The 24,823-nt window shown below is 39.9% G+C and overlaps 1 protein-coding gene across 4 annotated transcripts in view; it reads left to right on the top strand.

Moving 5' to 3' along the window:
• Positions 1 to 24,823, top strand: part of Sh3kbp1 (SH3 domain containing kinase binding protein 1) — a 340,250-nt gene that overhangs the window by 235,399 nt on the left and 80,028 nt on the right. For all 4 annotated transcript variants that reach the window (XM_042670511.1, XM_042670512.1, XM_042670510.1 and 1 more), the window contains 2 exons: positions 533 to 608; positions 11,902 to 11,996. In XM_042670511.1, coding sequence (XP_042526445.1) covers positions 533 to 608; positions 11,902 to 11,996 — 171 coding nt within the window. The remainder of the gene's footprint in view (positions 1 to 532; positions 609 to 11,901; positions 11,997 to 24,823) is intronic.

Raw genomic sequence — 24,823 nt, 5'->3', positions numbered from 1 at the left:
ATGTTTGCTCAGACTCTGTAAAGTAGCTGGAAACTTAGATGATGATGAGGAGTTACAATAAGACTCAGTTTCTCTGAGCACCCTGGCCTCTCCCTGCCCATCCATCTCCCTGTCCTTCCTATCCCTGCATCCCTATATTTACTCTAGTTTTCTTCCTTCTTACCTTCGTTCTCCTGCTTTGCATTTACTTTGAAGCACCTCCACTAAGTCAACTGTTTGACCTCTGTAGATTTAGTCAGCTTCTCAGAAAATGAACCAAACTGTAAATGTTTTCTTTGCTAACAATAATAAACCTTTTGAAACCTCCAAGGAAGCAAGAACATAAAAGATACTGAGTACCTTCAAGGATAAAGCCTGTTTTATCTAGTTTTCTCTTTGTTTATCGTTGAGGATCAGGTCTATTAAAGTGTGGCCACCAATACAAAGAGTAGTACAAATTTGAGAACCAGTTTTGTCTTTATGATCTTGATTTTATTCCTCTGCTTGGTGATGAGAACCATCTTAATGTGTAAAATTATCTTTTCTTTCACAGACTATTGGGAAGAAGTTACCTCCACCTGTGGCAACTCTAGACCCATCAAAAACGGAGATGGATAGCAAGACTAAGAGTGAGTTTCCTTATTTTGAAAAGAAAATCCTTATATAATATGTATATGTATATATATTACACACACACACACACACACACACACACACATAATTTTGGGCTGATATTGGGACTAGATCTCAGAGCCTTGTGCTTGCTAGGTAGTCATTCTACCACTTCAGCACACTCCCCCACCCCCAGCCCTGTCTGTTTTCATTATTTTTTCCAGTACAGTCTCTAATTTTATAGGATGGTATATACTACAATCATTCTATTTTGTATATTCCAAGTATTTTGCACTGTTTTTTTTATTTTTTTTATTTTGCACTGTTTAAGTGGAAGAAAGACTCTAAAGAATAACAGCTCAAGTACTTTAAAGATTCATAGGACTTGAGATCATTTACTTTTAGCCTAAACCACTCAGCCAACACTACCCACCCTGATTCCTGCAGGCCTTCTCAATACATCTCTCCTTAAATACCTCCAGATACTTTTGTAACATAGCAGGGAGGAGACAAGAGGCTTTTAGAAGGATAAGATACTACATAGTAGGGGGTTAGTTGTGTCTTAGAATATTACTAGCTATAGGAATATCATGTGAGCCAATTGAAGTAATAGGTAATTTCAAATTTTCTACTTGGCACATTAAAAAAGAAAAAAACAGCCAGGCACTGGTGGCTTATGCCAGTAATCCTAGCTACTTAGAAGGCTGAGATCTGAGGATCTAGGTTAGAAGCCAGCCTGGGCAGAAAAGGCTCGGTGAGACTCTTATTTCCAATTAACTACTCAAAAACTGGAACTGATGTTATGGCTCAAAGTGGTAGGGCACTAGCCTTGAGCAGAACAGCTCAGGGACAGTGGCCAGACCACAAGTTCAAGCTCCACAAAACAAAGAAAAGAAAAAGAAAAACAAGATCCAGGCACCAATGGCTCACAGCTTTAATCCTAGCTACTCAGGAGGTTGAGATGAGGCTCACAAAATTCGAAGCAAACTGGGCAGGAAGGTCCTTGAGTCTCTTATCTCGAAAAAGAAAAGTAGGAAGTAGAGCTGTGGCTCAAGTGGTAGAGTGCTAGCTTTGAGCCAATAAGCTCAGGGAAGAGATCCCAGGCCCTGACTTCAAGACCCAGGACAGGTACAAAAAAAAAAAGAAAGAAAAAGAACTGAATTTAGTTACATTCTATTTAACTCAATTTGTCAGTATTACCTTTTAACACGCAACCCATATAAAATGGTCAAATGACATAGATACTTTCTTCTTTTTTTTCCATGTGATGTCATCACAATCCAATGTATAATTTATTTAAGTAGTTGTCCAAAGGGGGTTCAATCGAACATGTCAGTTTGTAAGTTCAATGCATCTTGATCAATGTTACCCTTTCCATCTTTTTTCCAATGCGTATTTACAGGTATGGTATATTTCTATTTAGAGTAGCCACGTTGTGAGTGCTTAGTAACTATGATATTGGAAAATGTAGTTTAAGGGTAATTCTTAGGCCTAAGATAGGCTTCCCGTGCCTGTAAATGAGTGTAAATGAGTTACAAGTGCTCAAATCCTGGCTAGGATTTGTAGGACTAGCCTGGCCGCTAGTCCTACAAATATCTATTAACCATATCCATTTACCTGGCTAAAAGCATCCTGATGGGAAAATAGGTTACTAATGAAGAATAGGTTTGCAGAAATTGGGTAAAGTGTTTTAGAGTGTTAGAAGGAAGAGTGCTGTCACTAGCCATGTGACTTTGGACACATAATTTGATTTCTCTAGCCGTCCTCCTCATTGTCTACATTATAACTTCAGAGAGTTGTACTAGAGAAAGACCCTGCCATTTCTTCCAACAACTTCATTTTCTGATTCAATTCTATAAGCTTTAGAACTCAGAGAGAAAGGTTTTTTTTTTTTGTTTTTTTTTTTTTTTTTGCAATCCAAGTATTGAGTAGCCAGATGGAAGACAAAGGGAAGTTGTGAACAATTCAGTGAGAATATGAGAAGATGTTGAGATTAGTGTGTCCATAAGTGAGTAGCAGTCAGGAAGGAGAATTATAATGTCAGTGAAGTCTTGAGGGATGTTTACTGACAGACATAGAATTCCTTTACACTTAAACCATTTTCCTGCTTCTGGATTTTGATGCACATCTATGTTCAGGTACAGAATGCTAACCATCTCCTTCCTTCTTCCTTTCTGATCTAAAAACACCCTGGACAAAACTTGCCCAGCAGTACAGCAAGAGAGCAGCAGCTCTTTCCTGCACAGCTGTCTCCTTAGCATGCTCTACTACAAACTCACAACAGAATTCAGAGTTATGATGTTGCAAAAAAAATGTCCATAGGGGTTGATATTGTCTGAGTGAAAGTGAAATTCAGCTGATCAGGATTTAAACAATGTCATCTCTACCCCTCACCCCCAACAAAAGGCTTTTATGATACTGAAATTCATCAGAAACTCATTCTGAGGAACAGATTGCCATAATTTTCATAACAAGAGGAAAACTGTCTAAATATTCATAACGAAGTACCCTGAGGTTCCTCCAGCACCTCACATCTGGAGTTTCTCCTCTTTCTTATTACAATTGATGCAGATTTGTGGCCTCTGTAGATAGAAAAATAGCCCAAAGAAAGGGCTAGTTAACATGCTTCAGAACTATTAGCTCAGTCTTACAGATTCAGAAGAACAAATGAACAAGTGGGTTTGGAAAAAAAATTGTTTGACAGAATTTGTACAAGCTAAATCAGACTTCTGAATAAATTATGACTAGAGGAGACAAAAGCTAAGTTTTCCTTATCCAACCTTGTTGATTGACTTGGTAACCGGACCTTCTTACTACCTGATTGCTTCGCTCATTGGTTTGCTTCCTGGGAGCAGTTTCTCCCTGCTTGGGTGCCTGTTTACTCTGTAGTCAGCCTTATGAGTCTGCCTCATGAATGGCTGTGCCCAGTGTTAAATCTCTCAGTCCCAGCTCAGTGTTACCTTCTCTCCACATCGATAAGCAGGAGAGAAAAGGGTCAGCTCCCTTGTGCTGCTTTTTCCTCAGTTTCATAACATATACCCAGGAGCCCTTCAGCCCTCTTTTTCCAGGCCGGTTATTTTTGCTCAACCCCTCCCCCCACCTCCAGTGCTTACTCATGCTGGGGATTAGGGTCATACCACCAATTAAGTATGAAGTATATTTTCAACTCACCCTTCAGTGCCACTCACATCTGAAGTATACTAAAGCCTTCACACTAGATGTCCCAGAAGTCTCCCCTCTTTCTAGAATGCACCACCTTTTATCAAGTGCCTCACACAAAACTGCTATGTAGATTCAGAGTGAGAGCCTTCCTACAAGAGTACCTGGCTAGCCATGGTGCTTGAAGATCTGATTTTCAAATGTCACCCTCTTACAGAAGAAAGACTTTTCCTAGTGGATTGCTTCTCTCCCAAAGAATCTGAGCTCCTTACCTGTGCAAAGGAATCTCTATTGAGAGAAGCCAGGATCTGGCCTCTGCTTTGTAGTAGAGAACAGAAAGGCTTTGCTTCTCAGATTTTCATTTTCTCTTTAAAACTATTTCTTTTTAAAATTGAGAGTAAAGGGTATTATAATTAATACTTGTAAAATAATTGGTCAGTCCCAATTCCCGGGAGCATTGAAAACCAAAGGCTACTGTATGCCAATAGCATCCCAGTTGTGACAACCAAAAAAGTTTTGAGGTATTCCCTTGGGGAACCTCATCTGTCTTAGTCCATTTTGTGTGCTGTAATGGAATGCCACAGTCTAGGCACTTTATAAATGATAGAAATCTGTTTGGCTTATGGTTCTGGAGGTTGAGAAATCTGAGATTGAGTGGCTACATCTGGGGTGGGATGGAGTAAAGGGATTCCTGTTGTTATTACGTGGCAAAATGCATCACAAGGGACAGAGAGAACAAGATACTGAACTCACAGCCTCAAGATCTTTTGTAACTAGCATTAGTGCATTCATGAGGCTGGGGTTCTTATTAACTAAATCCCTCCAGTAGGCCCCATCTCCCAACTCTATACTGGGGATTCATCTCCATCATATTATATTAACCTTGTGAGGGACACATTCAAACCATAGTAGAACCCTACTAGTAAGTTCCACCAGGACACTGCTGTATCCCTATTGCTTGATGCACAGTAGATACTCAGTTATTATTTACTGAATAAATGACAAGCCCCTCCTACTAACACCAGGTACTGAGAATGTGTCCTAGAACTGGAGTGCTTGTCTAAATCTAGCATGCAGCACATCCAACCCCAGTGTCACCATCAAACTGGTCTGCATTCCCTATCCTTAGCCCTAACCTTACCTGTTGCTAGACACTGGCTCTCAGTGTGTTCCCAGAACCAGCAGCAGCAGCAGCAGCTCTTAGGAACCTTGCTAGAAGTGTAGATCCTCAGACCCCACCCATTTGAGTTCTACCCAATCAGCAGCCGTGGGGGAGGAGCCCAGCAATCTTTGCTAGGCCTTCATCCGAAGCTGATGCCTACTCTAGTGTGAGAGCCACAGACTGACATGACACCAAGGTCCCACTTTACATTTGAAGATTTATATTGTAGGGGAGGGATGTAGAAAGCTATAGTCAACAGGTGCCTCACACTTTAAAGAACACTGGAGTTTGACTTCAGGGCCTAATAATAGTAGGCAAATGTTCTACCTCTTGTGCCATAGCCACAGCTCTTTTTGGCCTTAGTTATTCTTCAAATTAGATCTCAGACCTTACTGATCCTGCTTTAACTCTGTAGCTTAACTTTTTGCCAGGGTTAGCCTCAAACGAAGTCTGCCTCTGGAATAGCTAAGATTACTAGAATGCACCACCATACCTGGTGAAACTTTTTTTTTGTGGTACTGGGCTTTGAACTTGGCCTCACACTTCTCAGGCAAGAACTCTACCATGTGAGCTGAACCTCCAGCCCTTCCCCAACACAATGCTTAACATTAGGAATGATTGAGAAGCATCCTCTAGTCCTTCTCTGTCTGTTTCCTAGGACATTGTACAAAGCCCATTGGCATTCTACTCCTCTAAGATGGAATTTTTGAGTGTCTAATTTTGGAAGTTATTTTCCCATTTCTGACATTCTGATACTTTAAATGAGTGACCCTCATCTTCCTCACTGTTGCTTTATTGTCTGCACATCTCTTCCTTCTACTTGATTATATATAACCTACCTGACTACCAGATACTAGTACCTTAGTCTGTTGTTCCTAGAGCATATAGAAGTCCACACCCTTATATGCACTTCCGAAATTCTGAACGGACATGGACCCATTTATAGTATTTATTTTCTTATGTGGGATAACTAGTCATCTATTTGCTGCAGAATTTAATACTTGGATGCAGTCCTAGACTCCACCAGTGGATAATACCTATTATATAGTCTATGCAATATATTTCCTTTCTAAAAAGGTCTTACCAAAGATTCTGTTTAGGGATTACAATTTAGTGTCCTAGATAATAATATCAATCAAATGGAAGAATTTTTAATACAATGTTGGTGAATGTAGGTATCACTGAACTTGATACTTTTATTGTAGTGTCCATAGGAAAAGAACTCAGGGCTTTCAGGCCTAGGTGAAACCCAGTACTTTCTACTACCTGCCAAAACCCAAGGGCTTATGGTCTAATTTTTTTTGTCAGCCCTGGGGCCTGAACTCTGGGCCTGGGCACTGTCCCTCAGCTCTTCAGCTCAAGGCTAGCACTCTACCACTTGAGCCACAGCATCACTTTCAGCTTTTCTGTTTATGTGGTGCTGAGGAATTGAACCAGGGCCTCATGCATGCAAGGCAAGCACTCTACCACTGAGCCACCTTCCCATCCCCTATTTTTTTAATTTTATATTTTTTTAGTGCTGGTGCTAGGGCTTGAGCTTAGGGCCTTGTACTCTTATTCACCTTTATTTCTCATAGCTGGTGCTCTACCGCTTGAGCTATGTCTCCAGTACAGAATTTTGTTCATTAATTGAGATGGAGTCTTGAATAATTTTCTTCCTGGGATAGCTTTGAACTATGATCCTCCAGTTCTCCACTTCCTGAGTAGCCAGGATTACAAGCATGAACCATTAGCACCCAGGCTGGGTTGTGATCTTTGTAAGCTAAAACTGAGTCTAGAGATTTCTGGATTTAACATTATTTCCTTATGCATATTTGTTCACCTTACTAATATATTTATCCTGTTTGTTTCTGCTTTTAAGCTGGGGACTTTTTTCTTGATTTTTTTTAAGTTTTTCTTAATTGAACAGGTTACAAAAATAACTGGAAGGAGTCATGTGGTATGAACATGTGAGCTCAATTCCTTTAAATCTGTTTTCAATATATAAGTTTCAGAAAGTCTAGAGATTGTAATAATATTTTCAGAGGTTGGGAATCATGACTGAACTTCTTGGTCATTTTAAACTGAGCAAGTTTCTTCAAATTTGAAAACCGGTAATTAATTGGTACAAGAGCTAGTTATCTGGGAACTAAGTCATAATGACAGGGTTCTTGAGCCTTGTGATATTATATACATTTCCCCACTCAGTTGAATGTGTTTGTATAGTCTGTTTTGTTTCTGAAAAGGAGTCATTGCTGTTTGTCAAATTCTTAAAGGACTCTAAGAAAAGAGTCAGGATTTAAAACACATGATAATTTGTTAGTTTTTTGTTTTTTTTTTTTTTTTTGGTTCCAGTTGTGGGGCCTGAACTCTGGGCTTGGGTGCTGTCCCTCAGCTCTTCAGCTCAAGGCTAGCGCTCTACCACTTGATCCATAGCGCTACTTCTGGCTTTTTTCTTTTTTTGCTTATGTGGTGCTGAGGAATTGAACCCAGGACCTCAGGCATGCAAGGCAAGCGCTCTACCACTGAGCCACCTTCCCAGCCTAGTATTTTTAATCTTTCTAAGGACTAAATAAAGACAAGTCATCTCAATTGCTGAGTAAGTTATGCTTTCGTTTTCTTTATGTATGTGGGTATTCATTCCTACTTGGTTTGACTAATTAAATCTATCTAATTGATGAATAGATTGAAAATGCCTGCCTCCAAAAATTAATGTCATTCTTTTCTGTTCATCTATCTCTGTCTCTGCTACTCATTTAAAATTTATAAACTTCCCACATCCAGAAAAGGATTTAGAAATATACTCTTTTATAATCTTTAAGTAGTTGTACAAAGGAGTTATCGTTCAACAAATTAGTTTATGTATGCAATTCATCTTTTTGGTATTTAATAAATTTTATTTCTCTTTCACACATATATCTCTGACATTTTATTGACTGACAGATTTCATGTTCTACATGTTTCATTTAATTGTATACATTTTCTTTTTAATAAGCATTTGACTTTCTGGGGTCCTTTGGATAATGTCTTTTGACATCATTTTTTTTATCAGTGTCACCCCTTTCATTATTTTTCCCATCCCTCCCAACCTCTTAAGGCATATAAAATGTCTTCATTTTATGTGAACTTTCTCTTGTATGCATTCAATCTTGCCTTTCTCTGAAATACCTCAACAATATTTCATCATAGCAAGTTTGTGCATATGTTTGTATTTTTTTGTCAGTCATTGGGCTTGAACTCCAGGCCTGTGTGCTATCCCTGAGCTCTTTTACACAAGGCTAGCATCCTACCACTTGAACCACAGTGCAACATCTGGCTTTTTCTGAGTAATTTATTGGAGATAAGAGTCTCACCAACTTTCCTTCCCAGGCTAGCTTTGAACCGTGATTGTCAGATCTCAGCCTTCTGAGTAGTTAGGATTATATTTGTGAGCCACTGGCTCAAAGTATTAAATCTGTATTTGTGAGAGCTTTTTTTCAGTACTAGAGATAGAACTCAAGGCCTTGTACATGATAGGCAAGTGTTCTACTATTGAGTTATAGCCCCAGACCCTAAACCTTTTTTTCTGTAATGTCAGAAGAGCCAGGTACTGGTGGTTTAAACCTGGAATCCTACTACTCAGGAAGTAGATATTGGGAAAATTGTGTTTCAAGGCCTGCATGGGGAAAAGTTTGAGAAAGCCCATTTCAATCAATAGCTGGGTACTGAGATATGTACCTGTCATCCCACCTACATAGGAAACTGAGATCAGGAGGACAAAAAAGTTCACGAGACAACCGCCCCCCTCCCCCACCCCCATACCCCCAGCCATCTCAATAGAAAAAGATAAGTATGGTGGTACATACCGATCATCCTAGCTACAACAGGAAGCATAAATGGAATGATCTTAATTCAGACCAGCCTGGGCAAAAGCAAGACTCTTTCAGAAACAAACAAACAAACAAACAAAAAACAGATAGAAAAAGGCTGAAAATGTGGTTCAAGCAGTAGAACACTTGCTTGGGGAAGCATGAAGCCCCAAGTTCAAACTTTCAAACTGCAGAAACAAACAAAAAGAAACAAAAACCCCAAAACAAGAGCTATCTGTCCTTTTCAGCTTATAGGGAAACTATAAGCATAAAACAAAATGGTCCCATGGAACATTTTAAAGGCATGCTAGTACTTGATTAGCAATATTTTCCCACTATTGATTACAAGTCAATTCTATAGTTATTTATTAACTGTCCTACTATATGTCACAGCCTGAAATACTAAAGAAAGAAATAAAAGGAAAAGGAACAATGAAGACACACATAGGAAAAGGTGCTTTTAGTGGTGGAAGTGGCATATCATGCCTTGTATTTAGAAGAAGTAACTAGAAGTTAGCTCTTTTTTTCTTCTCTTGAATTCTTTCATGCCAGGGTATCTTCTGCTTTGAGTAGTGGAGTCTTATCAGATCACAAAGTGGCGGTAAATGGTTGGTTTATTCTAGTAATAAGTGATCCAGAGACAGGCTTCTTGAAAACTGATGAATTTGAGACATTTCAACAGTATCAGGACTCTGCGTCAAATTCTCTGTTACTTTCTTGGCTTTTCTTTCATTTGAAATATGGTTGCGACAACCTTGAACACAGGTAAAACAGCGTTCAAAGCAGAAAGGGGCAGCTGTTTTTTCCAAGTCTCTTTCTCTTTTAATTTTAGCTAGGAAACAAAATCTTATAGCCTCTATGCCAGCATATTTCCTCTCACAATTCTTTGGCTGGGACTAGATCATATGTCCATCTCCAAACCAATCACCAGCCAAGAAGAATAAGTTGATCATTATTTGCCTGGGCAGATTTTATTCTTCCCTAGGGCTGTGGGAAGGTTTTCTGTTCTTGAATGTAATGTCTTAACAAATTAGGATTCTGTGAACAAGAAAGAGGGTTGGGATTGGCTGCTAGAAATTTAATCAACAGAAGTTGATCACAGTTTATTAACTTTTTGTCTGTAAAGAAGAGAAACATCTGTTCCTTCATTTTTGGTTGGTCATAGGTTTCTGATATTCTTTGTAAAATGTGTCCGTGGTTTCCATTCAAACAATTATTCTTAAATTTCCTCAATAATACTCTATACATTTGTGTTGTTTTGAGCTTGGACGGTCATATTTCACTAGTACAGTCAATAGGGAAACTGTTAAGGAGCTATCATTGTCCAATTTAAAGATTGTTTAATATATTCCCTCTTTAGGTCACTTGACCAACTAGGAATTGAGGAAGTTTGCTATTACTAATTAAAGAGAGATTGAATGCTAGTAACTGAGTAGGTTTAGGGATTTGGGCTTGGTAGGATTTAGAACTAGTGCTCCTCAGTAAAGGTTAGTGAGCAGGAGCTATCAGAAGCTCAGAATACCTACCTAAGGTAGAAAGTTTCCAACATTGGCATAGGGGATGTAAATGATACTTTCAAGCCATTGTGCAGAAAACATCCACACAGAAGTAAAGTGATTTCCCTCTCACCCTACCTTTCCCTCTCAGTCTCCCAGTCACATTTCAATCCTAGACCACTGTGCCTGTATTATAGAATTTTGTTGTTTAGCTTTTGTTGGAGGGGAGGAGTTGAGAGAGGGTCTCTCTCAAAATTTAGGATTCTCCTGCCTTCACCTTCTGAGGACTGAGATTATAGGCATGCAGTGCTAGCTTGGCTTGTAGTGTGGATTTTTAAATTATCTTTATTTTGCATGTCACTCTCTTTGATTGATGAGATGTTTGGCAGCATAAAGATATGCATATCAGTGATATAAAGTATAGCAGGGACAGCATAATTGATACTTTTATATGTTGCTGTAGGTTATGATCTGTCTGCAGAAACTGGCCTAAGTGTTGGGAAATATCTCAGGATATTCAAAGCCATTAGATTTGTTGACTTTGATGAATAATAATAAATGCCAGCTTTAGTAGATAACAGTTCTCTGGAATTTTTCTTTCCACCTACACTGAGTCATGAAAGCCCAGTTTTCAAAATCTTCATTACTTTAATACCATACAGATGTTTTCACTGTCTTATCTGGGGCTTCTCGATAGAAATAATTTACTAGAAAACCTTTCAAAAGCATATAATTAAGGACATTTTTCTTGAGTTTGAGCAACCCTAGATTTTTCCTTCTTTGATGGCGTCTGTGTGCTTCCTTTACAATGAATATCCCTGTCACTGAATGATCAGTTTCCTACAACGAAGCCATGGAGACAAGTTCATCCCCCTACCACATCTAAAGAATGTCTTATTGGTATTTGTTGGTTTCTTTGTGGTTGACACATATGCACATATAAATACATAAACATTTGTCTCTTAAGATAGACCACAGTGAGGTCTTTTTTAGTGGTTTATGTACCATGTTGGCTTTGTAGTATGTAGAAAAACATTATTTCTATGTTTGTAATGTATGGAAGAAGGCAATGAGGAAAAAAGTAAGTTTTGTCTCTTTGCAGATATCTACTTATACATATACCTGAAAAGTTGATAAAATTGTACACACTTGTAGGGCACTGGTGGCTCACACCTGCAATCCTATCTACTGAGGAGGCTGAGATCTGAGGATAGCAGTTCAAAGCCAGCCTGGGCAGGAAAGTCCTTGAGACTCTTATCTCCAATTAACCAGTTGAAAACTGGAAGTAGCTCTGTGACTCAAAGTGGTAGAGTGCTAGCCTTGAACAAAAAGACTGCACACAGGCCCTGAATTCAAGCCCCACAACCGAAAAAAAATTTTGCTTTCCTGAAACCAAGGACAGTTTTCTTTTCTACCTGAGCAAAGCAAAGCAATCAATAGCATTTCATGATGCTACATGATTTGTAAGGGGGGAAAATGCAGAGAATATGAGCATCTATGAGCATCTTGAGGTAGTTTTCTGAGGGTGACCCTTTCTTTATGCAGTCACAATCCCCTACCTGTTAAGCCTGCCTTTCCCTAAGGTTAATGTGACAGGAATACTTTCTGCTGGGTCAGCTCATTAGATAAAGTGCCTTAAAGGTTGTGTTTTCTTTTCTTCTTGCAGCCAAGGATTACTGCAAAGTAATATTTCCATATGAGGCACAGAATGATGATGAATTGACAATCAAAGAAGGAGATATATTGACGCTCATCAATAAGGTAAACAAAGGTTCTCTCCTACCTTCTAAACTATCAAGTGCTCTAGAGTGTACACGAGATGGCATAAGCATTTTCTTTGGCCAGTTTTATTTTGAAAGACAGTCTTGCTATATAGTCCAGACTGGCTTTGAACTCACTTACATAACCCTGGCTGGCCTGGAACTCTTGGTCCACCTGCCTCCACTCCTTAAGTGATGGAATTATCTGGTTTGCTTTAGCCTTTGAAACACTTGGTTTTTGTCCTGGATTTGTGAAGAAGAATTTGCGTCTGATATTTTGGGGGGAAGCGGTACTTGGGTTTGAACTTAGGGTCTTGTGCTTGCAAGGTAGATCCTCTACCACTCAGCCATGCCTTCAGCCCTGATTTACACTGGTTGGTTTTTAAGATCTGGGCTCACTTCCTTCCCAAGCATGCACCCAGGCCATGATCCTCCTGTTTTTCACAACTAGGGTGATGGGCATGTGCTACCATACCCAGCTTCTTCTGTTGAGGTGGAGTCTCACAGACATTTCTGCCTAGGTTGTCTTGGAACTGTAATTCTCCCAATCCCAGCCTTCTACATACCTAGGATGACAGGTGTGAGCCACCAGAGCCAAGCTTACATTTTTCCTTTTGATCAGGTTAAGCCTATGTGAATGAAGGAACTTAAAGATCAAATCAATTTCTCTTTTCTTTTGGGTAAGCTGCAGATTTACATGGTCCTGAAGAAAAGTATGTCTCAGAAGGAATAACTTAGAAGGTAGCCTGCTTGGCTGAAGGTTCTAGCCTCTATAGCAGCCAGGCTACAAAAGCTCTGTGACATAAAGGAACCACAGGATTTTTTTTTAATGCTGGTCATGGCTTACAGGCAACAAACGTTTAAAAAATGTCTGCTGTTCAGATCATAGACAGGTAGAGCGCCTGAGAGAATTTTGCTTGTCTTGTTTGGAGTAAGAAGGTTGGATGATTTTATTATCATTGCAGCCAGAGCCCTGTAAACACCAGGGGAGCTATAAAATCTCTGTGAAAAGATGCAGTTTGCCGGGGTCTTGACCACATACCATTTCTGCTTTCATGCAATGCTATGTACCAAGTCAATAGTTGAAAGTCATATTATTCTAGTGGTTCCTAGAGCATTCAGCCTTTTCTCCGAGGTACATTTTTTTTTTTAAATAGTGGTCCAATTCAATGAGAAGCCAGGCAGTCTTTAATATGTAGAAGGTGATTATTCTTGTCTACAGGTGACTGGGAGGCAGCATGTTATTCCCCACATACAAGCTTGACTTGGAGATCACCTAGGTGACTCTAGTCACCTGAATCCTCTCCTTTCAGGGATGGAAATCATTGGTAGGTAGCTACAGGATACAGGAAAGAGCAGACAGAGCAGGGGATTAGCATGGGGGAATGCTCAGGCTCTTGCTTCCTGTGGCCATTACTTGAGGGTGTGGGGACCACAATGTTGCCTTCCTTCACCCCCAGGTTTGTTCATAAGATGATCAGTAGGATTCACATTTACGATTCTGAAAATGGCTTTGCCAGGTCCCAGTGGCCCGTATCTGTAATCCTAGCTACTCAGGAGGCTGAGATCTGAGCATTGAGGTTCGAAGCCAGCCTGGGCAGGAAAGTCTATGAGACTCTTACCTCCAGTTAACTACCAAAAAAAAAGTTGAAGTAGAGCTGTGGCTCAAGTGGTAGAGTGCTAGCCTTGAGCTAAAAGCTCAGGGAAAGTGTCTCGGGCGTGAATTCAAGCCTCAGAACAGAACAAAAAAGAAAGAAAATGGCTTGTAGATTGTGTATTTGAAGAGCCTAATGCAAAGATACCAGTGAATTGAGGACTGCAAAAGTGAAATTAGCTTGCCAAACCAGCAGGTGTTTTGTTAGGGAGAAAGTCCCATGGACTCTGAAAATGGTATTCAAAACACATTACTAGAGCTATCTAGACACCTTTCTGGAATAACAAATTATCCCATTTTGCAAATCACTCAAGAACTCGTCCATCTTTTTACCTGTGAAATGTTCTTCCCTTAAGTTATTTCTATATAGCTCTGTGGGTGTTGAAGGTGGGTGGAGAAAATGAGAGGAGGGGAAAGATGTTTCCCTTGCTGATTTCTGCAAGAAATGGCTCTTGCTTTTTTTTTTTTTTTTTTTTTAAACCATCCTCTCCTCCTGTGCCTAGCCTTCTTCAGGAGGCTTTCTTATGCACAGTGCAATTTCTATTTTTAATCAGACTTGTAACTAGACACATGATAAGGCAGTTGGTAAATAGGTATGAAGCATAATACAATATGTTAATAATTAGCAACAAAAATTGGTTTTAGTAATACAAAGAACGCATAAAGCCCTTTCCCCATCACAAAGATAAAGCCACCAGAAAATTCTGGTGCCATTCTCTGCCGTGGGGGAGGGGATTCACTGTCTTGTTTCTGTTTTGCTTTTGGAAGAGGAACAGCCTCTTTTTTAATTGAAAGCTCAGTGTCTCAATAATATTTAACAAGGCTTGAGAAAAGAAAAGCCACTGTGGTTTGTCTCTTACCTGAACACATCAATTTCCATCTTGACACATTATCCTCCAGCCCTTGCCATTTGAATACATATCACAATGAGAAACACAATCATCTTGATGATTGTGTTCCTAACCTCACAGCCTGAGATCCAGTCTGATAAACAGAATCTGTCTTTTTTTTTTCTGAAGGCTTTGTTTGGAAAAGGAACATCCAACAGTCCCAGCCATGCAGAAGGGAACCATGAACAGGCAGATGTATCAGACTACCTTTTACTGTCCCCTAAGGGTTGCATCCCATTTCTCTTGTTTCATGGGTTAAAGTACTTTGAAGCCGTTTGCTACTATATTTGTGAAATGTGACATTTTCATCTCTCCTCTACATGTAGACAAGGCATAGCTTGCATGCTAAGTCTGTTCCCTAGGGCGAAAGTGCACATATTAGCTTGACACTTGATGTCCCCTCTCTCACCCTGCCCCTTATCCCAAGCTGCCTCCCTGTATGTTCCTGCCCCTTCCTGTCCATTCAGGCTAAGCCCAGGCTTGTGAGCCAGCTGTGCAGATGCTGGGCCTCCTCCTTGGCACCTGCTCCAGAGGAGCATCCTGGGGTGGTGAAGAATGGCAGTATGTTTTCTCTAGCCTCACTCATTCCATATCCATTTCACCCCTAGTAACCCAAGCTCTTTTTTGTTATGCCAGTCCTGGAGCCTGAACTCATTTTTATTTTAACTCAAGATGAGGGCTCTACCACTTGAGCCACAGTTGTACTTCTGGCTTTTTGAGTGATTATCTGGAGGAAAGACCCAGGCTGGCTTTGAACTGCAATCCTCCCATCTCAGCCTCCTGAGTAGCTAGAATTACAGGCATAAGCCACCAGCACCTGACTCCAGCCTCTCCTTTTTGTCATCCCATAACCACGTGACCCCTGTGCAGCAACCAAAGTCTTCAGTAGCTTGTCTTTCCTCTTGATAAAATCAAGATGTGAGGATGCTGACACTCCTTCTCCTAGGCATTCTGGCCACATGCTGTTTTTCTGGCCATGGTCCATGTGATATTCTGATGTCCCCCATCATGTTCATGTATTCTCATGGTCCAGACCCCAAGCATGCATTTCTGCTGCCTGAAATGCCCTCTGTCTATCCTCTTAGCTGCTTTGTTCATAGCTAATAGCAGAGCCAGTCTTGAATCCATTATGATTATGTTGCTTAACAAAAATTCCCTGTGCCCTGTCAGTTTGTTTTTACTATTTTATCATCATCATCATCATCATTTGTATTATTTTCTATGATCTGCTGGAAACCAGGTCTTTTATTGTCCTTTACTGGTACAGATTTTATTTTTATTGCCATACATTTCCTGCCAACTTTGACCTAGCCCTCCAGTTTGTTAGAAGCAGTTCATGAACATACTACCATCTCAAAGAAACTAAGATTTGAGTCCTATCTTTGCATTTGCTGGCAGTATGTCTTTGGGTGCATGATTTAACCTCTCTGAGCCTCAGTTTTCTTAGCTGTAAAGCAAGGGCCATAAACCTGATGTTATAGGGCTGCTGTTAGGATTTACTAAGACACAGTGTATAAAATACTCCTTGTCGGAAGGGGTCTGTCTGTGGTACCCATAAATCCAAAAATTGTCTCTTCCACTTTGACTGCTCTTTCTCAGACTTTAGAAATGGGAATGAAGGATTCTTATGTTTAGGTCCAGTTTGTTGCTGGGGCTGGAATACTGTCACATGAACAGGTAAAAGTGATTTAAAAAAAACTCACCTAAAGTCCTAAAATAGTTAAAAGTGGGTAAGATTTGAGCACGCATTTGGAAAGAAAACATGCCATAAATATTTTGTCCGTTGATAGTGGGAAAATGGAGTGTGAGCTATAAAAACCTGCTGCCATTATTGTTGTAATGCTTACCTCTTCTTTAAAGTTAAGCCTCTACACATTCATTTAGGTGATTGTATTCCATTATAAATACAATAGTAACATGGCCTGCCATGATTTATTTAATGTGCATTTTGATATATATATATATATATATATATATATATTTGTTGCATGTATCAGTTGAGGTAAAATCTTTAAACATGCTGTTCTCTAAATTCAGTTGCATTTGCTATGACATGCTCTGTCGGCCTCAAGTTCTGCTACCATTTCCTTTCATAGTCAGTTAAGGTGGTTTCCTCTGCCCTGCTTTTCTGTGCGGTGGCAGGAGTCACAGAGCAGGTGTTGCCCTCATTTTCAGTCCAAGATTATCATTGCATGTGGCTTTCTAGACAATAAGTCAAGACACTTTTAGTGGGTATCTATAAGCCCTTTGCGGTTCCTGAAATAATCTGCAAAGACCTGAAAGAACTATTTGTATATGTCCCTAGAAACTAGGATGAGATGTGGCAACCCAAATGGGTATTTTTTTTAGTTTATTTATAAAAAAAAATTCTTGTGGATGCGGGAACATTTCCACTTGTGCAGAACACACCTGTGTTTAGCTTTTATTTCCAGTCACTCAAAAATAGCTCCTGCGTCTGTGTGCCTGCCGCCCCCATCCCTGCCTTCCTGATTTGTGCTCAGAGTATGTTTAGGAAGGTTCTGAAGCCTCTGGGTGTGGTTTCTTCAGGGAGAAGCTCCTTGGGGAAGGGCTGAGAGTAGATTTGGAGAGCCAGGCTAGGGCTGAGCTATGAGATGGGCGCCATGAAAGGGTAGGCTTGCCTGTGCTTGTCACCTCTTGAGACAGAAATGAACCTAGCCATGGAGAAACAATGTGCCTTCTGGCCTCAGAGTAATGGCCTTTCACCACGACCCCTAGCCTAAAAGGAAAGACTTCCTTTTGACCCCTTTGTAAGCAAGGATGTTAGGTTTGTACTTATAAAAATGACTTTACCTGAGTAGTTGTGTCAATGACCCTAAAGCAGACACAACTACAGCAGATTCAGTTTTTTAAGTCTGTTTGACAGCTTCAAGATGCACACTTAGAAAGATCATATGGTGGCTGAGCATTATCAGTAGCTTTCACCTGTAATCCTAGCTACTTAAGAGGCTGAGATCTAGAGGATTACAGTTCAAAGCCATTTGAGGTAGAAAAGTTCATGAGACTCTATTTCCAAAATAAATAGCAAAAAGCTGGTCTGCAGGTGTGGTTCAAGGGGTAGAGCACCAGCCCAGGGAGGAAGCTGAGTGAACATAATTCCCTGAGTTCAAACCCCAGTGCTGACAAAAAAAGACAAAGAGTATATTGTGGGCTGAAATTATGGAATGGTAGAGATGGAAGGAAGAGAATAGAGCAAGACAATGTAAGCTACCATTGATACTCACAGAATAAAATGACTAGATTTACCCTACAGAGGGAAGGGACTCAGAGAATGACATAAAAGTAGTTCAGGGAACCTCTAACTCTCCAAGAACAGTCACTTTTCCTTAGACGATAGGATCCTCCACTGAAGATTATTGGGAGTGATTTTAAGCTGTGCTCTGTCCTCTTCCCCTCCCAATGTTCACTCATTCATGCATTCATTGAAAAAGACGTATGCTAGGAGCTATGCTACGAATGTGATAGTGAACAATGGTTACAAACTGAGAGGTTTGCCTTTTCCAAGCTCCAGATATTTGGAGCTAGACATGCCGGGGGTTGGCGGTTGGAATTGGAACAGAATATTAGCTCATCCAGCTTCTTTCATTTCTACTCATTTCATTTCATTTCATTTCTACCTCAACATGTTTTATTCCCATCTTTCCCTGTCAGTGCTTCAACATTTAAATACCTGCAGGCTTCCCATGTAGGATTCTAGGCCACTCTTAGCAAGAGTGCAGGCCCCTCAGCACCCACCATTCCTTTCACCTCACCAGTGTCCTAAGCATTTTGCCTTATCCTCCCTCACAGCAGGCCTGGAAGTCTCGTGAGACCACAGGTGTTCTCTCCAGATCACCAAAGATGAGCCGAGGTCTGGGGCCACGGAAGCTGTTGTCCCTAGGGACTCCTAGCAAGTCAGAGGCTGAGCTAGCGCAGAGGTTCCTCCTGACCCTCTCTTGAGTGCACATCAAAACTGGGGGCTGAAGGCAGCCTCTGTTTCCCATTGGGGCTATCAGATAGTAGGTGGTAGGTGGGGCTCCGTCACTCCCATGTGACTCTTATCTACTCATTGAGACTCATTCAGTTATTGCTGAATGCCCAGGGCTAGTGTCTGTAGAGTTTCCTCTCTTAATTAATGACACTATCATGATTATTTATCAGAGCAACATTACCATGCCATTATCTCTTCCAATTGACTCTGGCAGTTTGGAATCCAGAGGTCTGGTCTATTAGAGTCCATGACTTTCCAATTCGATGATCACTTCTACTGGAATGAAATGGTAGCTGTTACACAAAGAAACGTGCATGGCTGCGCGCCAGTGGCTCACGCCTGTAATCCTAGCTACTCAGGAGGCTGAGATCTGAGGATTGCAGTTCAAAGCCAGCCTGGACAGGAAAGTCCGTGAAACTCTTATCTCCAATAAACCACCAGAAAACTGGAAATGGCACTGTAGCTCAAGTGGTAGAGTGCTAGCCTTGAGCTGAAGAGCTGAGGGATAGCTCAGGCCCAGAATTCAAGCCCCACCACCAACAAAAAAATAAAAGAAAAGAAATGTGCCTGAGGTTCCAACACACTAATGTGTACTGCTTTCTTCCCATGTCTTCTTTACTTCTAGAGTCAGGTGGCATTTATTTTCCTGCTTACTGTTATTGGACAAAAAAAGAAAATTGAGTCCTGAGCGCCTTCCAAGGATAATAATTCATTTGCTACATATGATTTTCCATCTCCTTGTCATGACTCATTGATTAATTGAAGCATTTTTTTTCACAAAAAAGACTTCATTGCTTCCCACCCCACAGGAAGTAGGATTGCTTTATTTTCTTCTTCATGAAGAAAAGTGGCGTTGTGAATGTCAGCAAACTTCTTAGCTTATTATCAGAAAGCCAATCAGCTAAATAAATTGCTGGCCTTGACCCTTTCTCTCTGCAATGCTGAAGCTTTTAGCAGAGCTAAAATGCTAGGATGAAATTCGATGCCAAGGGTGAGGAATAAATTAGTAGGTGTCACCCTAAAGATGATGACATGCTGGGAGCCCCATTAGAAGGACATACTTTATGGGTGAATGAAGAAGTTAAGCACAAGTCTGGGATCATCTGGGTTTGCACACATTTGAAAAATGTTAGTGTAGGGCAAATGAGTCATTTATGTCATAGAATGTATTTCTTACAGTATGGTCTGTCTCATTAGACTTTATATGTCCATATTTAAGATATAAGTCACAATGTATCTCCTCAGACTATTAGATGTCTAAAGGAATACAGTTTGCTGCTGTTCTGTCTTCCTCTTAAAAATAGCCAGGACACTGGGATGGGTAAAAAGAATCATGAAACCCTAAGTGCATTTGATGAAAACTCCTACTTGAGCTTGTTTGCTAACACAAGCACATAGGGTTTTGTTATACTTTGTGCCAGTAGTGAACTCAGGGCCTCACATTCTCACTTGTCTATTTTGCTCATGGTTGGTGCTCTACCACTTGAGCTATGCCTCCATACAGTTTGCTGGTTACTTGGAAATAGAGTCTTGAGGATATTTCTATCTGGATTAGCTTTGAACCACAACCCTCAGATCTCAGCATCCTGGGTAGCTAGGATTATAATCATCAGCCAGTGGCACCTGGCTACAAATACATAGTTTTAAATTAGAAGAAGATAAGTATATGGCTTGAGGTGGGAGAAAATTTCCTTTCAGTTTTCCAGTAGAAAAACCATGGCACCAAAAATTGTGATGGTCCTTATTATGGAGTTTTACTTTGTATCATAGACAAATGAGTCTGCAGGTAGTACACATTCCTAGGTTCATCTGCCTCAGCAAACTATATGAAAGATTCTAAAGGGACTATAGTTGTTCAGCCTAATTGACATATTACTGCAGAGGGCTGTGCTTTAGTAGCAGGACCTTCAGTAATCCTCACCACACTATTTTGAAACACTATTTTTCCTGCAACATGCAGAAAAATCAACAGGTATCATAAGGAATAAAAGAATTTCCCTCTTTTTTTCTGTTTTCTATTTCCAACCCTTGTATTTGTATTACTGAGGCTTGGGTGTTATGAGGTTTAAATGAGATGTGCGGATGAAAATGCTGTAGAAACACAAAAGTTAAATTATAGTTATTGCCCTGATAAGTTATGATAGGAAGAGGAAAACAAATGTCTGGTGACTTCCTGTTCTTTCTCAGTATATTAATTAAATAAGAGCAGTACTTTCCCTGAAAAGTTTCTCCATTCTTTATTTTCATTCTTTAGGATGAAAGTTACTTACTACAACTGTATAGCTCTTGTCTTGTTAAGCATCTCCAATCTCTTTACATTCACATTCTCCTTTCACATTCTCCTTTTATTAAAATAAATGTTATTAAAGTTGGAAAGTGCATGGGTTACAAGTTTATGTATTTGTATAAGTATGCTCTTGGAAAAAATGAGAACAAAATAGATAAATGCAACAAAACGAAATTACTCAAAGCCTTACCACCTCCACATACCTTTCTTAGTATTTTAGCAATTGTTCTTCCATACTTATTTATGTGCATTTAATTACAGTGTGAAATAAAAGTAGCATCATTTTCACATCATTTGTAGCTCTTTTTGTGCAAAGTATGTCATGACTATCTTTGGCAATATGGTTAAATGGTTCCTTGGCATCTTCGTGTATGGAAGGAGTATCACAATCCTTTTTAGTATCTACCTTATTTCCAGTTTTTCTGTTTTAGAACATGTTGCACATAAGCTTCATTCTTTCTCACAAGTCTTTGTGCACGGAATTATTTCTGTCACTTTCTACTATCTGTGAAACCCAGGGCGGGTTCATCTCTCTGCTTTACTTTCTACATCTGTGAAATAGGGACAATAATTTTTACCTCTGGTTTTGTAAAGATTAAGTAAGTTAAACTAGTTGCTGTGGTTTGAATGTGTAGGGGATTTCATTTCCAGTACAATGATATTGAGAGGAGAGAACTTCAAAGAAGTTATTGAGAGGTAAGGATTCTGCCCTCATAAATGGATTAATACCAATGACATGGAAATGGATGCATTATTGCCAGAACAAGTTCCTCATTCTCTTACACATGCTCTCTTGCCTTTCCACTTTCTACAGTGAGATAGTATAACAAGATACAGATTCCTCAACTTTGGACTTCCTAGTTTCCAGAACTATAGGGAAATAAATGGTTGGCAGGGGTGGGGGGTTTGTTGGTTGTTACTATTTTAGACAGAGTCTTTCTATCTAGCTTGGATTGGCCTAGAACTCACTATGTAGCCCAGACTGGCCTCAGACATGATCTTCTTACTTCAGCCTCTGGAATGCTAGGATTGCAGATATATGCTACTGCACCTGGCACAAATCTGTGGGTTTTTTTGTTTGTTTGGTTTTTTGTCGATCAAGGGTCTTAAATTCTGGGCCGGGTGCTATCCCTCAGCTCTTCAGCTCAAGGCAAGCGCTCTACCACTTGAGCCACAGGGTCACTTCTGGTTTTCTGGTGGTTAATTGGAGATAAGAATCTCATGGGCAATCCTCAGATCTCAGCCTCCACAGTAGCTAGGATTATAGGTGTGAGCCACCGATGCCTGGCTAAATCTGTGTTTGTTATTGTTAGCCTGGCTAAATCTGTGTTTGTTGTTGTTAGTGGTGTTTTTTTTTCTCTATTTCTTGTGTTTCCGTAATAAGTACATTACTTTTTGAACAGTGTTACCCCTTCCCTCATTTTTTCCCACTCTTCCCCCTCCTGACTCCTCCCTCTGCCCCCTCCCATTGTAAAGTTCTTTTACAACATAGTGTCTAGTGAGTAATACTGCTGAATTGGTTCACCCTTTGTCCCACCATTTCTGTGATTTCCCTTCCTTCACCAAATCAGAGAAACTTATATACAAGACAAAGTGTATGGAATTTTGTTGTAATAATTTACCCAGTAACAGACAAGACAGTAGGTGAAACACTTAGAAAGCCTGACTCATAATAAGTGCTATATAAATGTTACCAATTATTATTTCCTGATGATAAATTGCTAAGTGTAATGCTGCATCCGTATATTTTGAGGGTGTTTAAGTGATATTCTAAAAGATTGTGACAATTAGTCTCCCCCTAAGAGTGTATGAGACAGTTTGCTATTCTTACCATCTCTGCATGCAATCATTCTTTCTAGTTTCTGCTAATATAATATAATATCTTCTAATTCTGCATTTTAAAAATTATTACTGATGTTGAGAATTTTAGGCATCATTTTTCTATTGATTTTCAATAAAAATATCCCATATTCAGGTTATTAACCTGTCATCTTTCATATTACAAATACTTTTTCTTCTTTTATGACTTATGGAGATAGTTAAGAAAAACTCATTAAAATAAATACATTTTAGATTTAAAATGCCCTCATTTTACAGTTAACTATACAATTCAGTGAAGTCACCCTTTTAAGAATAGTTTTACTTAAGGCTTTTATATTTTAGTCCTAGGTGGAGAGGGTAGCCAGCTATTAAATGCTTTCCTTTTCTGCCTTCCTCAGGGCTTTCAGAAGTTCTATTTAAAGCTTCTGCCCTTGCAGTATTTTTATAGTGGCATTCAGAGAGCCCCTGAGGTTTTGCATGGATGCTTATAAGGATCCTCATATCCTAGACCGGAGCTTGGCAGACTTCTTCTGTAAACGGCCTCAAAGCAAATATTTTAGGCTTTGTGGGCCATACAGTCTTTGTCACAACTACTGCCTTGTAAAGGGAAAGCAGCCACAGAAGTAAATGAGAAGGCATGGCTGAGTTCTAATAAAATTCTATGGCGCTCAAATTTGAATATCAAATAATGTTCATATTCTTTGAAATACCATTCTTCTTTTGATTCTTTTTTTTTTTTTTTGGGAGGGGGGGTCCGGTCGTGGGGCCTGAACTCTGGGCCTGGGCGCTGCCCCTCAGCTCTTCAGCTCAAGGATAGCACTCTACCACTTGAGCCACAGTGCCACTTCCGGCTTTTTTTTCTTATGTGGTGCTGAGGAATCGAACCCAGGGCCTCGTGCATGCAAGGCAAGCACTCTACCACTGAGCCACCTTACCAGCCCACTTCTTTTGATTCTTAACCATTAAAAATGTAAAAGCCATTCTTAGCTTTTTGCCCATATGCTCTGGTTTGCTGACCTCTAGATAAGAATATCTGGAGATAAGTCTATAGAAATTCAGGCAAATGGGCTGGGAAGGTGGCTTAGTGGTAGAGCGCTTGCCTTGCATGCCTGAGGCCCTGGGTTCCAGTCCTCAGCACCACATAAGCCAAAAGAAAAAAGCTGGAAGTGGCACTGTGGCTCAAGTGGTAGAGCGCTAGCCTTGAGCTGAAGAGGTGAGGGACAACGCCCAGGCCCAGAGTTCAGGCCCCACGACTGGACCCTCCCCCCCCCCCCAAAAAAAAGAAAAGAAATTCAGGCAATTAATTTTCAACAACTGTACATAAAGTTTAAGAGAGAGAGGATAATCCTTTCAAGAAAAAGTTGGAAAAAATAGACATACATGCCAAATAATGAAATCCAATCTAAATATATCACATTATGCAAACATTAACTCAGACCATATATCTATATGTAAAACATAAAAACATAGAAGAAAAAAGTTGTTAGACATGAAACCAAAAAGCACAAGTCTGTGAAAGTAAAAAATGAGCCAAATGTGTCAGTATACACCTGTAATGCCAGCACTCAAGAGGCAGAAGCAGGAGGATTGTGAGTTCAAGATCAGCTTGTGCTGTATACAAAGGCCCTGTCTATAAAAACAACAAACAAAAACAACATAAAAGGAAAAAATAATTATACAAACATACCTCAAGTGATGGAGTGCTTGCCTAGCATGCAAAAGAAAAGGTCTTGGCTTCAATTTCCAAGACCAAAATAGAGGATGGGAGCAGGGAGGGAATAGAGAAGTAAAGAGAAGAGAAAATGGGGGAGAGAAAAGGGAGCTGTGAAATTGAACTTCAGCAGATTTAAAAAGTTGTATTGTGCAAAGACACTGATAAGAGAATGTTAACGGCTGTTTTTCTATGAGGCTGTCTGAGCCCCAGTGTTCAGGTCGTAATAACCTGATACATTATTGCCTGAATTTCAGGTTTTGCTCTGAGAGTTGTCTCTGCACCAGCCTACATGTGAAATAAGTTGAGTATAGATGGAAAGGCCCCAAAGAAAATTTTAAGCTAAAAATTTAATTTTTCTATTAGAAAAGTTTCTTTAAGATACACTGATTTGTCATATTAGCATATTAGAAATTTGTTAATACCTGCTGCTACTGTAGTTGCCTTGGGTATTCTTAACCTTCATGATGAATATGG

Source organism: Dipodomys spectabilis, unplaced genomic scaffold (genome assembly GCF_019054845.1).
Source record: "Dipodomys spectabilis isolate Male_0828 unplaced genomic scaffold, ASM1905484v1 ptg000564l, whole genome shotgun sequence".
NCBI lineage: Eukaryota > Metazoa > Chordata > Mammalia > Rodentia > Heteromyidae > Dipodomys > Dipodomys spectabilis.
Note: the sequence above shows the minus strand (reverse complement) of the source record. Positions and strands in the feature narration are given on the sequence as shown.